Here is a 14,557-nt window from a genome sequence, read left to right on the forward strand (position 1 = left end):
TAACTAAAGGGCCCAACGACAGTGTTTACCTCCGTTATGGACAATTACGTGTGTCCTTTTGTTGATGATCCGATGCATACCTGGGAGGAGGGATATCGATGTATTCGAAGGAATGCTTACCGGTTCGCGTCGCTGGAGGTGGACATTGAGAACCGGGATACGTCTGAGGGGGGAACGACTGCCCTTCCGTCCTTGAAGGACCAAGCAATGGAAAGGTGGCCTCTGTGTTTCCCTGGGAGCACACCTCCACGAGAGGTTGTCTTTCCTTGGGCTCGCGAGCTCGAGGCTGTTGTGCCCACATGAGACTTGAAGAGCGCGGAATGATGTTGAGCTTTGTCATGCTGCAACACAACAGGAAAAGGGGAGCAGCGGACGGTACGACTAAAAGCCGTCGATAACAAGGAGGTCAGAAGACCACAGCATATGAATACAAAAGCAAAACACCCGGTGTATGTTCATTATCATCTGTCATCATCATTATCGACCTTGAACATATCGTCTCGAGGAGGATAAAAGAACAAATGCTATCGCTCATCAGCGAGCTACCGCCCGTGCATCGGTCTTCCCGACGAGACGACAAGAAGTCATGACCCATGTTACATTATCCCCGAATTCTTTCATGAGAGCAGCAAACAAGAACTATACAACCCTCGTGACATGTCGCAGCTGTACAAGAGGTGCCTGGTTCGCGTCAAACATTGATCCATCAATCCGCCAACCCCTCCTCCAAAAAAAAGTAACAAAACAAGAAAAAGCGTGGTGGTATCATCATCGTTATCATCCGTCCGTCCATCAATCATCATTAAACATCCGCATCCATTCATCCATCTCCTTTTTCCATCATCGATTGTATGTATGTATCGTCGTCTGCATATATCATCACCCATCGATCTGCTTAACCTCGAGCAGTCATCGTTTGTTGGGTTTCGTTTAGAGAGGAATAAAGCAGCAATCGCACGGTATCGGGCACGGAATGCAGAAGCAAAAGCGGCCGGGACACATGCCGCCGCGATCTCCGCCGCGGAGACCGATGGAGGAGTCGTCGTGGGGGCGCATGGGGTCTGTTTTGGTCGTTGAGGTTAGCAGGGTGTTCGTTGCGATCATGTCGGATGATAATGAGTGGGAGGAAGGCTGCGGGAAACCGTGGTGTTGGCGCCGGAAGACACAGAGATGAGATGGAAATTTAGGAGCGCGACGAGCCACTGAAGAGCGTATGAAGAACACCTGGAGGGAAAGCTGAAGAGGATAAGAGGATAACGTACCCATAGGCTGCGCAACACCAGGCTGCGCCATCTCGATATCGCCTGGCTTCGTGCCAACCGAGACGTGGGCGGGCTCGGGCTGCTCGACGACCGCCGTCATGGCGTTGTTGGCGGGGGGTTGTTGTGTGTAGGTCATTTTGTGTTTTTTTTAGGCGTGTGTGATTATTTTTGGAAGTTGTTTGACGGTCTTGTCGATGGGTTTGTGTTCGTATATGTATGCGATGCGATGCGATGCGCTGCGATGCGCTGCGATGTAAACACTTGAAAATTCGGGTTTGAGGATCGAGGTTGTAGGTCGGATGATGCAAGCAAGTAACTGAAATTCAATGCAGCAACAAAAAAGAGAAACTAAGCAGCAAGGAACTAGGACTTGGACTTGGACTTGGCAGGAAACAAGCTTTAGATTTATCAAGGGTCCGACGTTGGTTTCACTGGCAGGCAGTGGAGGCAGGGAAACAAGAAATACTCGAAGTCGGAGCAAACTGAAGGGCTGCAAAGAAAGTCGGGCTGAGGCAATGAATGAGGTGGTTGGGACAGAGATGCTGCGACACGGGAGCAAGAAATTGTGGCTGTGTAGTCGACACTCAATCGGATGTCACGAGATTGTCATCGATTCCGTTGTTTACGACGCAGCAGCTTGCGCAGCAGCTTCAGCTCCAGGGCCAGTTCGCAGGGCCAGTTCGCACGTTACGTCATCGAGGCTGTGTAGAAAAAAGACCGGACATTCTTTTGGTGAGTTTTGGAGTAATTGTGTCCGGACTATTTTGTCCACCCTACCACCGTCATCTGTGAGCACAAAAAGGAATCACGGGAAGGCTTGCGAGATGGTCTGTGCGAGGCTTGTTTTTATCGGTTGGGTACCTTGATGGCAGGGGAGGTGATAAGATAGCGATAGGGATAAGATAAGGGGAGCTACCCTCATCCCAGACAACCACTCGAACGTCAACGCGATGGTAAAGCATGTCGCCAGAGACATACGTGCAAAGGACAGCATTCCGAAAACATGTTTGGAATAAAAGTCAGGTAATCGAAGTGGACTCGGCAAAGCAGCGCAAAGCATCAGTCAAGTCGAGTGACTTCGCCACATTTGCTCAACTCCAAAAGCTTCACAATCGGTCATCATCGCATCCCCCTAACGTTAAACATACTCCCCCAAAACCTTCCCCAAAACCTCCCCCAGAATCCTCACCAACTCCCCCGTCGCTGTCAAAGTAGGCATATGCCCCGTCTCCATCTTCCACACCTTCACATCCACGCCCACCTCCTCCCTCGCCCTCCCCACCATCCACTCCTGCAACTCATACGGCACCGCAGTATCCTTGGTACACATGACATACACCACCTCCGGCCTTTCTCCCTCCCCCTTTTCTTCTTCTTTCCCTCCCTCCATGCCCTCCTTCACCTTCATCTTCCTCCCCTCCATCCACGCCGCAAACTGCAACTCCTGGCTAAACACCCTCGTCGAAATCGGCCAAATGGTGTCCACCCACTCTCGTATCTCCTCCTCCGTTGCCTCCCCTTTATCTTCCTCCCGAGTCCCAATCCACATTTCCACCGGGTGCAGCGCGACGACCCGCTCCGGACCGAAATCATAGTCGGACGGGCTGACGAGGGCCACGTTCGGCTTGGAGTCGCCGTAGGGACGGCTCATGAGGGTACCGGGGAAAAGCATGGCGGCTGCGATGTAGATTAGGTGGGTTATGCCCCCTCTGCTATCAGTGCTGGTTGAGGGTTCTTGAGGGTGGAGGTCGTGCAAGGCGTTGGAACCGACTTGGCCGCCGTAGGAGTGCATGAGGATGGCGAGGCGGCGGCCTTCGGATATCATTTGGGTGACGGAGGAGCGGACAAAGGCGGAGTCGGTGTAGAAGTCGGCGGTTGGGGAGGGGTCGTTGGTTATGCTGGGTAAGGGAAGGACGGTTACGCGGAGGGAGGGGAAGGCGGTTGAGAGGGCGGTGGTGAATTTGCGGTAGGAGGCGGGGATGTGCCAGCCGCCGGGGATGAGGACGATGTCGGTTAAGGAGGAGGACATGGTGGCGGTGGTGATGGGAGGATTATGAGCTGGGAGATGTAACGCGAGAAATTTTGGTTGGGTTGTTTTGTGGGTTCACGATGAGGAGTTTCAGAATGTGGATTGGGGCGGAAGGAGGGAAGGGAGCGAAAGAACTCGAGACGAACATGTCTTGAGACGGACCCGCGAGTTTTATCCTCGAGGTCGTGATGCCAAGACAATGACCTGTCTGCCAGCTCGGCGTACTACGGTAAACGGTATATCAGCTTTCGGGCTTCCCATCATGATACTACGTTCGAGCGGCCGCTCGGGTTACAGCCGAACCAGAATCCGTTGGTATCCGGTCACAGGTCGGGCGATGGGTTGCAGATGCAGCAGATGCAGCAGATGCATTTCGTGATAGATATCCTTGAAGGGAAAGGATCTGTCTGTAGGTAGAAACGGACCAAAGCGGGAATGTTTGCTCAACCAGCTGCAGTTGACAACTACGTGACGGAGTCACCAAAACGTTGCTTCTTCCATCTTTCTTGGGAGGGAAAATAAGCGCACCTTTGTTTCCTTGCAGAGTTAACGGGATTCATTGATAGTTCTTCTTGATTTGCCATACATCGTCGACGTCCGTCAACTTATGGTGGGATAACAAGGCCGGCGATGAATTGGCGTTGTCCCAACTGGGGATTACGGTGTCAGGACACTACCTGGTACCTGCCCCGGAAGTAATGACCCTCAAGACGACTGATCGGTATCATTTCGTTTGCGGAGGGCGTGAACGGCTCATGGTCTACCTATACGCACCACAGAAGAAGTTGTCATCTTACGTGAACCTCGTCATGTCAAGTTGAAGGAGAGTTGATTCATTGATTGTAAGGAAACCTGAGACTCTGCCACAACAAGTGCGAAAACTGGAAAGAAGTCTGGAACAAGGAGGATGATGGCAATGATGTGAACGTGAGTCGAGCGACGTGTTTTTGTACTAAGAAGAGAAGGAGCAACGCATCAAGACGATGGTGACATGAATAAAAGAATTGACGAAATGCTTAACGAGATGGTTGTACACAGGCGCCCGTCCTCAAATTCCTCAAAAAGCAACCCTTCCAGTCCGGATAATTCCAATCCGGTCTTTTCATTGTCTTGTCCTTGAGGTACTTGATGGAATGATTATATCCAAGTATCCAATAATTCATATGAAAATCCTATCTTTTCCATCGAAGGCTGGTCCAGAACACCTTGACTATCCCTATTCTCCCTCCTAATCCAGTTCCTCTTCCACTGGCCTCGCTCAATTCATCCGTCGCGCTTGCGCAGCATCTTGAATAACGCGGTCAAAATACTTAGTATCACCCCTCTCTGCAACCGTATCCAGGAGGTCCAACCAAAAACTCTCTTCGCGCCAGATGGACTCTCTCGCTCGCACCGGCGGCTCTGCGACTTTGGCTTTGATGATTGGTGCATGTAGCTTAACACCCAGGCTCTGAAGCTGGGCCTGATGTTCCTCTGACTGGTCCATCTGGCGCATACTTTCAAAGAGCCTGTCTAGACGGGTCACCCAGTCGTCATGGAGGAAACTCCAGAAATTGTCTGCGGATTCGAAGCGCACATGTTGCCATTGCTCCATCAAAACTTCGATGGTTTCCACAAGCTTGCTATCCTCCTCGCGAATCTCTTCTGCATCGCCGTCGTTGTGGTAGCCGTCCCCCTTGCAACACGTGTGTCGGATACCGAGAGCCGTGGACGTGAAGAGGCGTAAAGCCTCATGGTATTGCCTTCATATTGACATACAAAGCCACTGTTTTGGTATAACACTCTTCGAATAACGGCAAAATCGTTCGCATAGTCCTTGGGCCGTGGAGATGTGTCCCTCTGAGAGTCAAATGATGCAGGAGCCAGGTTCCTCAATAAGATGAGGAATGGCGTGCAACCGTTTGTAGAGCATGCACATAGACAACTGTCCGTTGTCGGTTCACTGCATAACCGACGAGCCACCTCATGCGCCGCATAACCCAGTCTATTCGGCTCCCAAGCTAAAATATCGTAATCCCAGTCCCAATCAGGTTGAGAAATGCAGTGGATAGCTTTATGAACCGCCAGTGTCGAAAGATTGGGATTGTCAGTGTCGTGGAGTGGTTGGAACGGGTCCGCGCCATGATCCAACAACCATAGGACGTAGTATTCCGTGTAGAAGGTGACTGTCGTACCGCTCAAATCAATGTAGCTGCAAGCGAGAGGTAGGAAGTCTGTAGCTCCGTGATAGTTCACTTCATAGAATCCCAACTGCCAGGCCCAATCTGCCATCTCTTCGTTCTTTATCTCGCTGTAAATGTTGAAAGAATCAGCTGCGGCTTGGGTTTTTCCACGGCTCGTAGACGGATGAGACGTTTCTGCCGTTTTCTGCAGGTGTTTGATGACGATGTGGACCATCTCGTTGGGAAGATTCATGACATCCAGATGGCTTCCTAAGTCGTCAAATTTCTTCGTTACCACTGGGGCGACAATTTCCTGCCGAGCCTGCTTCAGATACAACAAAAGCTTCTTCTAGGCAGCCGGTGACAAATGGTCCAGTATCAAACGAATGGTACCATGATGTCGACCCTGGCTTGTACAGGGAGTGAAGTACCAGGAATGTTCAAGGAACAACATGATGCATTCGGAGCAATGGCAATTCTCCAAGCACATCTCCCAATGGTTCTTTCTATACACAAGTATAGCGTAATCAAAAATATCCCAGGCCAAGTCCTCAGCAAATTGCTCGACTGGAACTTGTTCCAGGATAATGGACAAGCCATCCCTCCAGCTCACGGCGTGGTGAAAAGGGGTCATGCCGTTCAGGTCCCGTTCGAATATCAAGGACGGAGCTTGCGATATGAGATTCCTGACAGCTGAATTGTTACGTTGCAGGATTGCAGTACCTAACTCATTACAACCGAATGCTAAAACATAGAATCGACTTAGTACAAGCAACAGGGAAATTGGCTGGAAGGGGTATGGACAAATAACGCTACCTTTGCTGAAGACCAAAGGCTCAGGGTTAGGTTTCATACATGTGATTACAGGTCGGAGGGGGTTCCACTGATCTCTAGCCTTTGGGGGGGGGGGGGGGAGGGTGGGGGGTCGAGATCCATATTGCGAGAGGTGAAAAGCCTGAGGATGAAGGTCACGGAACCTAGGATGCTCTCATCTGTGCTTGGGATACAGTTAGCTATTATCAAATGTGCAACTATCTCTCGCTGCGAAATATCAAGGGAACTGGATTTATACCGTCCGTCATTATCGTAAATAGTAAATAGTACGTTGCACATGAGCAATTTTGCAAGAGTCTCATGTACGGTCTCAAGCATCGATGGCGTCCACCCACTAGGACTTAATAATCAACGGCATGCGTGTTCCTAGCTCGAGTCAGGGCTTCTGTCATATGAACAAGCGCAAAAAAGTCATCCGCAGGTTAATTTACCTCAATAAGCTAGGAAACACAATGTAATAATGTCTGACCATGGGTGTTGACAGCTCTGGGAAGAATGGTCTTGTTGGAACAAGCATGCGATATATGCATGCTGAAGGCTTCCAAGACTTTGTGCTTCAAAGCTGAAAATCTTATCCCCTGTTTCTTCGTCTGTCTCGTCAGGAACCGCAGGTGGGAATCGTCTGCTAAAGCCTTCATAGCGTGACCAACATAGCGAACAAGCTTAAAAGGCGCGTAAGCATTTTCATCTATGACAGGGTAATGGTCGATTGATGTGCCTAAGCTGAATCCAACAGCGCCATGCTTCAAGCGAAAGCTGACAGCCACAGCGTGCCGAACCAGGTGAGTAAACCCACGATAAACAAACCTTATCGCTTTGGACTGTTTGGATGTGTCTAATTGGGCCCACTGACAGCTTTCATGGTGAACAAAGTCTGTCTTGGATTCCGTCAATAGTCGGAAAGGGCCCCAATCAAAGGATTTCCGAGTTACAACTCGTCGGCACCGAAAAGTACAGACAGACCAATATTTCGTGTCAGATGGACACCAGGACGTGGACTGGTAATTGGAATACTCGTCGCAAAGTGATTTTAGTGCGCTTGGCTTCGAAATGAGACAAGCTGTGTTCCGGTGCACTTCAATTTTTTGCATAAACACTCCGTAAGCAAAAGACCGCCCATGGGACAAAAGGATATTGTACCCACCTTTGAACCGTTGGAAGCATTGGCATCTATCTTTCGCGAAAGGTCTTGGATCAGCTGCTTGATTTCCCTGAACTCATTGGATCGTGCTTGCCCTAGTTGTCTAAGGCTGGCTTCATGGGAAGACATGGCAAGGTTTACCACTCTTTCGATCTTCTGGACGCTCTGTGTGGCTGTTTGGCTCGTTGACATCAGAATTCCAGACAGCTCTGATACACGAGCTTCAACATCTGGAAGGGTTTTCCGAATGTTGCTGAGGCCATGAACCATCACTTCGGTATTCGATTTGATGGAGCTTAGTTCGGATCTGAAGGTTGGCACAAGGGCAATGATTAGCAAGCGTTTTGGTCCAGCCTCCAACATCTAGCCAGATTCCGTTCGTTGATACAGACCACGTCTTTTGACGTCTCACAGACGCCATGAGTGTGAGATGACTTATAGTCCAAATGTCTTGAGGGCCAGTTGAAGAGTTTTGTTCGCTTGGTCTAAGCCCTCCTCCAGTTTCTGGATGTTGGCGCGCTGTCTTGGATATTTGAGCTTCTGCGTTGTGGCCTTGCGAATTCCACCACACTTGAGGCCTTCCGGCCTTTTGATGCCTTTGTGAGGCACGCGACTTCCCGTTATAAGACGGACAGTTCCTGGCGCTATGCATCTAGGAGTGGTATGATGGTGGCACTATCGACGAGACCATTGTTTGCCTGGTTGTTGATCTGGAGAGACCGTTCAATTGTGTTCAAGGCCTGAGCCATTGTCGCCGCATGTCGGGCGAGTTTGGCAACATCTTCATCTCGATGCCTGACGACGTCGATGAAGGTCTCTAGATCGTTGTGCAGCTGGATTCCGAGGGAGACTACGCCTGTGATCAGGCCTGCAATCGATAGAGGGTCTGCCATGATGGGTACCGATGATTAAGGAGGATGAAAGATGGAGCCATGCTTGGGTTCAGACTGATGGGCCGGAATTTGGGGTTTGGCATATAATGAGTTGACGAGAAGGAGGGGTTTGGGGGCTGTGTTAACCCAAACCATTGCGTCCAATGTGAGGGTGCGATTCAATCGTGGCATTGTCGAGTTGAAGACTGGAGATAGAATGCAACCTCAATCGAGGCGGAGAGAATCTCCTCCATCCAACCCGCCATTGAAAAGGCACAGAGTGTGGTGTTGTTTGACATCGCTAGAGGATTCTTCAGCATTTGATGCTGGACAGACTGGAAAGCGTCGACGGTCTGTTTCTGGATAAAAGCTGGAGTTGTGAAGAAAAGTTGCAAAGTCACAATGCAGGTCGCGATTGTCATTCATCGACTCTCGAATGCCCCTCCAATGCCCCTCGTTAATATTAGCAGCACGTTCTTTCCATCCCATTATGCAAGTCTCTGTAACCTTGGAACAGAGTGGCAGTTGCCAGACCTGCGTCTGCCTGTCAGTCTGCCTTTTGTCAGCCCACCCTTGGCCAATAACGCTCGAGAATTACGAGCTTACAGCTGCACTGCACGGGGAGCGACTGCATGAAATACGTACCCCATACATGACCAGAGCAGATGGACTCAACGTGAAAATGGAAGGAGCATTCCGAAATGACATCGAGCATTGCAGTGATGACTCCGGAGACCAAGACGGAAGCTCCTTCCACGAAAGTACAACAGACGGGATGGCATTTTATCCGGTTTCAGCCCGTTGTTCCCGCTCGTTGCTGCCCTGTGGTCCAAGAAATCCTGTGATTGAACAGCCTGGGGATTTTCTCTGATTGCAAACGATGGCAAGAACAAGACCACGAAGCCAGCCCATCTTCAACCGCCAGTGAGAATGGAGTCAATATGATCGTCAGCCATCGCGCCGCAGCAGTTGTCTTCTTTTGTATTGTCGCAGTCATCCTTACCATACAATCCCTCAGGTTGCATGGCGTCTCGACAATTCGACATGCTGGCAGTCAATTTGACAGCGAAGCTTCATCGGATGTCTTGAACACCACTTTGGGAGTACGTATCTCTTCTCTCCAATTCTCAATTCCGACTCAGATAAGGTACTAACATTGATCCACTGCCAGTTCCAAAAGATCTTCGTCATCAACCTCCCCGAGCGGACCGACCGTCGAGATGCCATGACACTGGCCGCAGCCCTTACCAACCTCCAAGTCACATGGGCCAAGGGCGTCTCCGGGACCGATGTTCCAGACAAGGTCGTGCCAGGTGAAGATTGGGAAAAGTCGATCTTGCGCGGCAACAAGGGTTCATGGCGAGCGCACATGAATGTTCTCAACACCATTGTCAACCAGAACCTCACCAGTGCCCTGATTCTCGAAGACGACGCAGACTGGGACATACGTCTTAAGTCCCAACTCCAGATCTTCGCCCGAGCAGCACAGCTCTTTACCCACCCCGATTCCCGAATCTCTACCCCGACAGATTTAAACAAAGTCACCAACATCCCCGTATCCTCCATCCCCTCCCCTTCAAAGCAACCCTTCTCATCACCCTACGGCACCAACTGGGACGTCCTCTGGCTAGGCCACTGCGGCACCAACTTTCCCACGCCTTCCATCGTCCTCACCACTCACAGTAATACCTCCCTCCTCCGCGTAACCGTCTCCAACGACCCCACGGTCCCTAGCCCGCAACACCTCAAAGCGCACCCCTTTGCTCTGCAAGACCAGCTCGCCGAGCTCTACCCTCCTCACACGCGCGTCGTCCATCCCTCCAGCGGGACCATCTGCACGCAGGCCTATGCTGTCAGTCAACAAGGGGCAAGGAAGTTGCTGTGGCGGTTCGGGGTAAAGGAGGCGTTGACGAAGGGGTGGGATTTGGTTTTGGGGGAGTGGTGTGATGGGTTGTTTGTTGATGTCAGAGACAAGGGGAAAGGAGGGGAGATGAGAGGAGGAAGAACTGGGCAAGGGCCAGTGTGTGTCACGGTGCAGCCGCCGTTATTCAGTCATCACTTTGGGAGGGGGGCGGCGTCGGATATCACGGCGCCTGGGGGAGGGTTTGTGAATAGGGAGAAGGAGATGACGCCGTATGTGAGGTGGAGTGTGAGGATGAATATGGGGCGGTTGGTGGAGGGTGGGGAGGTGAGGGATCAGTGGCCTGATGATGAGTGAGAGGTGGTGATGGTAAGACAGGTATGTGAAGGGATGTTGAGAGCTGAAGCTTCTTGGGCTTGCCGGGAGAGACCATCTACCTCAACATGTGGACTGACAAGAACTGGGAGCAGATACTTCTCATCACACAAAAGACATTCGCACACCAAAAGACACATCTGACTGTCATTCAATCAAGTTCAAGTTCATTTGAAACTATCGACCGATCATTGTGCAAAAAAAAAAAAAAAACTAGGTATATCCAAAGAAATCCCCGCCCCCCCCCCCCCCCCCCCCAAAAAAAAAAAAAAAATTTTCATTCCCATTTTAACACCCCATGCATCCCTTAAATGCTGATCTGAGCAGAGAGCGTCAAAGTGACGGGAGAACCAGTCAAGCTAGTCCAGTAAATCTTGGGCTCGCTGCCAAGAGCGTCAACGGCGGCGACGCCAGTGGCGGTAGCGGGCACGGTGACGGGGATGGGAACGGAGCAGACGTTGGTGGTGCCGGCAGTGACGGTCACGCTGATAATCTTCTTGCCGTCGGCGGAGTAGTTGTATGTGAGGTTGGGGTTGCACTTGCTAATGTGGGAGTCAGTAACATGTTCATCATGAAAGTCAATGGTGAGGGAGGAGAACTTACTCAAGAGTCATGCGGTCAACAAAGAGACGGCCGATGTCATCGTGCTTCAGGGAAACCATGGGCCAGTTGGTAAGACGGACCATCTCCTGGGTGATAGTCTCAACCCAGATCTGAAGAAGAGAAAGCTTGCCGCTGACGGAACCGATGGTGATCTGGTCGACGTCGCCGCTGCGTAGGTTGGCCTGGTGGAACATGTACGGGTCGGGGTGAAGTCCCATCAGGTAACGAACGTTCACGCGACGGGCGTCATCAAGCAGGTTGCTGAAGGGAGCAGCGCCGGCGGATGTGTCGATCCACTCCTGGAGCGTGCACGCCTGAGTGTCGCAGTTGTAGTAGATGGTGGTGGCCCAGCGGGGGATGATGGTCAGGCCGGCGTAGCCGTTGGTGGCGACGTTGGTGATGGCGGGCCAGAAGGAGCTCTCGGGGTTGCGCAGGATGGGGCGCGTGTTGTCGCCGACGACGTAGCGGATGCCGTTGTCAAGGAAGGCCTTGATGGCGTCGCCGTTGAGCAGACCGGTGATGGCGGGCGGGATCAGACCGGCCGGGGAGAACATGGACGAGGTGCCGAAGCCGATCTGGTTGAGCCAGGCCTGGTTGAAGTAGATCTCCTTGTTGGCGTCGCTGTAGGTGGCGTTGTTGAGCTCCTCGTGCGAGAAGGTGTGCGAGACCGAGGCGAAGGTGTTGAGGTGGTTGTAGAACCACGTGGTGATGTCGTCCAAAAGAGCGCACTGCAGGGACCAGGTGTAGTTCACGTAGGTGGACTTCCAGAGCGTGATGCCCGTGCCGAGCGGCTTCTTGAAGTCCAGCGGCGTGTCGGGAGGGGAGTCGTAGTCGACGGCCTCGTCCGGCACGCACATGCTGGAGCTTGTGGCCTTGGGGATGCCCTCGATGAAGTCACCGTTGCCGTTGTGGCCCATCTCGATGAAGTAGTGCGAGCCCGCGGGCAGACGCGTGTTGATGTTGGTCTGCCAGGCGGCGTGCGTCTCGAGATCGGAGATGCGGATGCGGAAGTTGTTGCCGGCAGGGTAGTAGATCTCGGTCTCGAGGCCCATGTCGTCGACCTGGGTGGACAGATAGATCTTGCGCTTGCCGACGAACAGACCGCGGGTCATCCAGTGGATGAAGCCGTGCTGGAGGTAGTTGGAAGCCAAGGCCCAGTCGGTGGCCCACGAGGTGAACCATACCATCTGCTGGCGAGTGCCAAAGGTGTTGATGATGGCCGCGGTGGTGGTGGTGGTGAAGGTGCCATCGGAAGAAGGAGCAAAGGTGGCAATGGTCTTGGCGATGGTCGAGTTGACGATCTTGGCCGGGTAATGCCAGAGACCCTGGGTGCTCACGCCGGCGCCGGTCTTGACGTTGGCGGTGGGGAAGTCCGAGGTGTCAGAGAAGGCGACGAGCTGCTCGACGCCCGTGTTGCAGCAGCCGGCACCGGCGACAGCCAAGTCGACGCCCAAGTCCGTGCTGGGGAAGACGTCGAGGCGGACCATGCGGACGCCGAAGGTGGTCTGGTAGGTGTAGATGGTTTCCCATTGGGCGGCGGTGATGGCGGAGCGCCAGCCGTCGGTGTACTGGTACGAGACCTCGCCGACGACGATGATGCCGCCGTAGTTGCCCTTTTCCGTGCCGGTGGTCAGAACGGGGAGGGTGATGCCGGCCTGGGGCACGAGAATGATCTGGTAGGGGATGCCATAGCCCTTCAGGCCTTCGGCAGCCGAAGTGCCCGAGTAGGTGTCGCGGGCGAGGATGAGGACGGTGTTGGTGAGCGACTTGGCGGCCAATGCGAGGGTGAGGTGCAGGGCCACCAAGAGGCAGCTCCAAGCTGCGTTCCTGGAAAAGGAGAACATATTGTGAATTAAAGTGTTGTTTTGCACGTGCAATGCATACAACTACAAGAATTCACAAAGTATGTGTGGTGGTGTAATCAAGCTTTGTTATGCCGTAGAACCCACGACCAAACTGTGTGCTCTGGTGAGGAAGAGCACGACAGTATGTAGTGAAAGAAACGAGTGGAAGGGACGGCGGTGATGCTGGTGAGAGAGTCTCACCTCATGGAAGGAAGTGGGAATGAGAGGCACAATATAGTTTGACGGAACACATCGACAAGGTTTGTTACTTTCTATATCCTTGTGTCTGTTTGGGTCTTTGTGTGTGTGTGTGTGTCTGACTTGGCCCTTTGATTGATGGTGTATCGTATAGGGATGGGATGGAGAAGATTGCCGAAAAAGGAGCCCACTCACACACACGCCTTGCCTCGCTCACGAACATTGGCGCCCATTATCACACACTCCCGGCATGGCAAAATGGGCATGGGCAGCATGGTGCTAGCATGGCGGCAAGCAGGCTACCATGTCGTTGGGTCGGTTTTTTACTATGGAGTGTATCCTTGTTCCTGACTAAAATAGGGATATCCGAATGGATGGTCTGATGATACCTTGCAGCCTCTGACCCGAATCCGATGCTAGCTAGCTAGCTAGCTAGAGAGAGAGAGTCATGCTAGGTGCTAAAGGAGGAGCCGAGAGGCCGAGTTCTTGGAGTCTTGGATGATACGGCGAACAACAACGCTGCCTGACCTGTTCAAGCAGTCAGCCTCTTAGTTTTCAGCTGGATCCGGTTAGATTATCGAACGCTCCAAAAGGTGTCGTGGATCATGGCAGTTCGATTCGGCCTTTTTCTCGATCTGGAAGATACAGACGAGCTGAAATTTCTTGTGGTCCTGTCCTGGGGGCAGTTCGAAAAGAAAAAAAAAGGTCCAGCTCGTTCTCGGTGTCTTATCATGCAAGCAATCTTTCGGGGGCTGAGATTGTAGGGTACGTGCATAGAAAACTACTACTGAAAGTGCCAAGTTTGAATATCCTAAAATTCCATGCGAGCGAGGGTTGGGTTGTCTGGGGAGAAGCTAGGGGTGCTGGGGCTACTGCTAGGATGTCAAAGCTCAAGAGAGCGAGAGAGGAAAATAGCGAGATACAGGATGGGGCTCTCCGGAGTGGGCGTCGAAGTGGGCGTCAACGTGGACATGCAGCTGGAGGGCGCGGAGGGCGTGGAGGGGAACAACAGCCATGGCCCAGGGGAAGCATCCAGTGGAAGTGATCCAGTCGTCCAAGGGATTTCAGGAGGGGCAAGGCCGCAAGAGGGGTGAATACGGGCTACGATGGGAACAATGGGCTTGCGTGGCTTGCCCTAGCTGCCCCAGCCTGTTGTTACACAGAGGCGTTGAGCGGAGGGGAGGAGGGGGTTCAATATTGAAGGACAACGACAACGGCTCTCATTGCTTTTCGTGATTTTGCGTCGTCATCTTTTCTGTGAATCGATCAATAGTTGCATATAATTTTGACCTTATTGCTGACCTACAGCACTGGTTCGGCCGCCATCAGCACGTATACCATAGTACGATGGCTGGCTTATACACTACACTTATGGG

At 52.3% G+C, this 14,557-nt stretch overlaps 6 protein-coding genes across 6 annotated transcripts; 1 reads left to right on the top strand and 5 right to left on the bottom strand.

Annotated features, from left to right (window-relative positions):
* Positions 1-423: 423 nt before the first annotated feature.
* Positions 424-1,814, bottom strand: SMAC4_08765 (uncharacterized protein). The gene is made up of 2 exons (XM_003344273.2): positions 1,263-1,814; positions 424-1,061 (listed from the first exon to the last, which is right to left on the bottom strand). The coding sequence occupies exons 1-2, from the start codon at positions 1,396-1,398 to the stop codon at positions 931-933; spliced, it is 267 nt and encodes an 88-aa protein (XP_003344321.1). The 5' UTR covers positions 1,399-1,814; the 3' UTR covers positions 424-930.
* A 586-nt stretch (positions 1,815-2,400) lies between these two features.
* On the bottom strand, positions 2,401-3,291 carry SMAC4_08766 (uncharacterized protein; the record flags this gene model as incomplete). Its single annotated transcript, XM_003344274.1, has 1 exon — positions 2,401-3,291. The coding sequence occupies one exon, from the start codon at positions 3,289-3,291 to the stop codon at positions 2,401-2,403; it is 891 nt and encodes a 296-aa protein (XP_003344322.1).
* Positions 3,292-4,549: 1,258 nt separating this feature from the next.
* SMAC4_08767 (uncharacterized protein) lies at positions 4,550-5,688 on the bottom strand (the record flags this gene model as incomplete). The annotated part of the gene is made up of 2 exons (XM_003344275.1): positions 4,550-5,033; positions 5,243-5,688. The coding sequence occupies 2 exons, from the start codon at positions 5,686-5,688 to the stop codon at positions 4,550-4,552; spliced, it is 930 nt and encodes a 309-aa protein (XP_003344323.1).
* A 2,384-nt stretch (positions 5,689-8,072) lies between these two features.
* Positions 8,073-8,321, bottom strand: SMAC4_08768 (uncharacterized protein; the record flags this gene model as incomplete). Its single annotated transcript, XM_003344276.1, has 1 exon — positions 8,073-8,321. One exon carries the CDS (start codon positions 8,319-8,321, stop codon positions 8,073-8,075), a length of 249 nt encoding a protein of 82 aa, XP_003344324.1.
* A 551-nt stretch (positions 8,322-8,872) lies between these two features.
* SMAC4_08769 (uncharacterized protein) lies at positions 8,873-10,733 on the top strand. The gene is made up of 2 exons (XM_003344277.2): positions 8,873-9,403; positions 9,472-10,733. Exons 1-2 carry the CDS (start codon positions 9,242-9,244, stop codon positions 10,516-10,518), a joined length of 1,209 nt encoding a protein of 402 aa, XP_003344325.1. The 5' UTR covers positions 8,873-9,241; the 3' UTR covers positions 10,519-10,733.
* An 84-nt stretch (positions 10,734-10,817) lies between these two features.
* On the bottom strand, positions 10,818-14,075 carry SMAC4_08770 (uncharacterized protein). The gene is made up of 2 exons (XM_003344278.2): positions 11,140-14,075; positions 10,818-11,078 (listed from the first exon to the last, which is right to left on the bottom strand). Exons 1-2 carry the CDS (start codon positions 12,981-12,983, stop codon positions 10,844-10,846), a joined length of 2,079 nt encoding a protein of 692 aa, XP_003344326.1. The 5' UTR covers positions 12,984-14,075; the 3' UTR covers positions 10,818-10,843.
* Between the last annotated feature and the right edge of the window lie 482 nt (positions 14,076-14,557).

Source organism: Sordaria macrospora, chromosome 7 (assembly GCF_033870435.1).
Source record: "Sordaria macrospora chromosome 7, complete sequence".
NCBI classification, from domain to species: domain Eukaryota; kingdom Fungi; phylum Ascomycota; class Sordariomycetes; order Sordariales; family Sordariaceae; genus Sordaria; species Sordaria macrospora.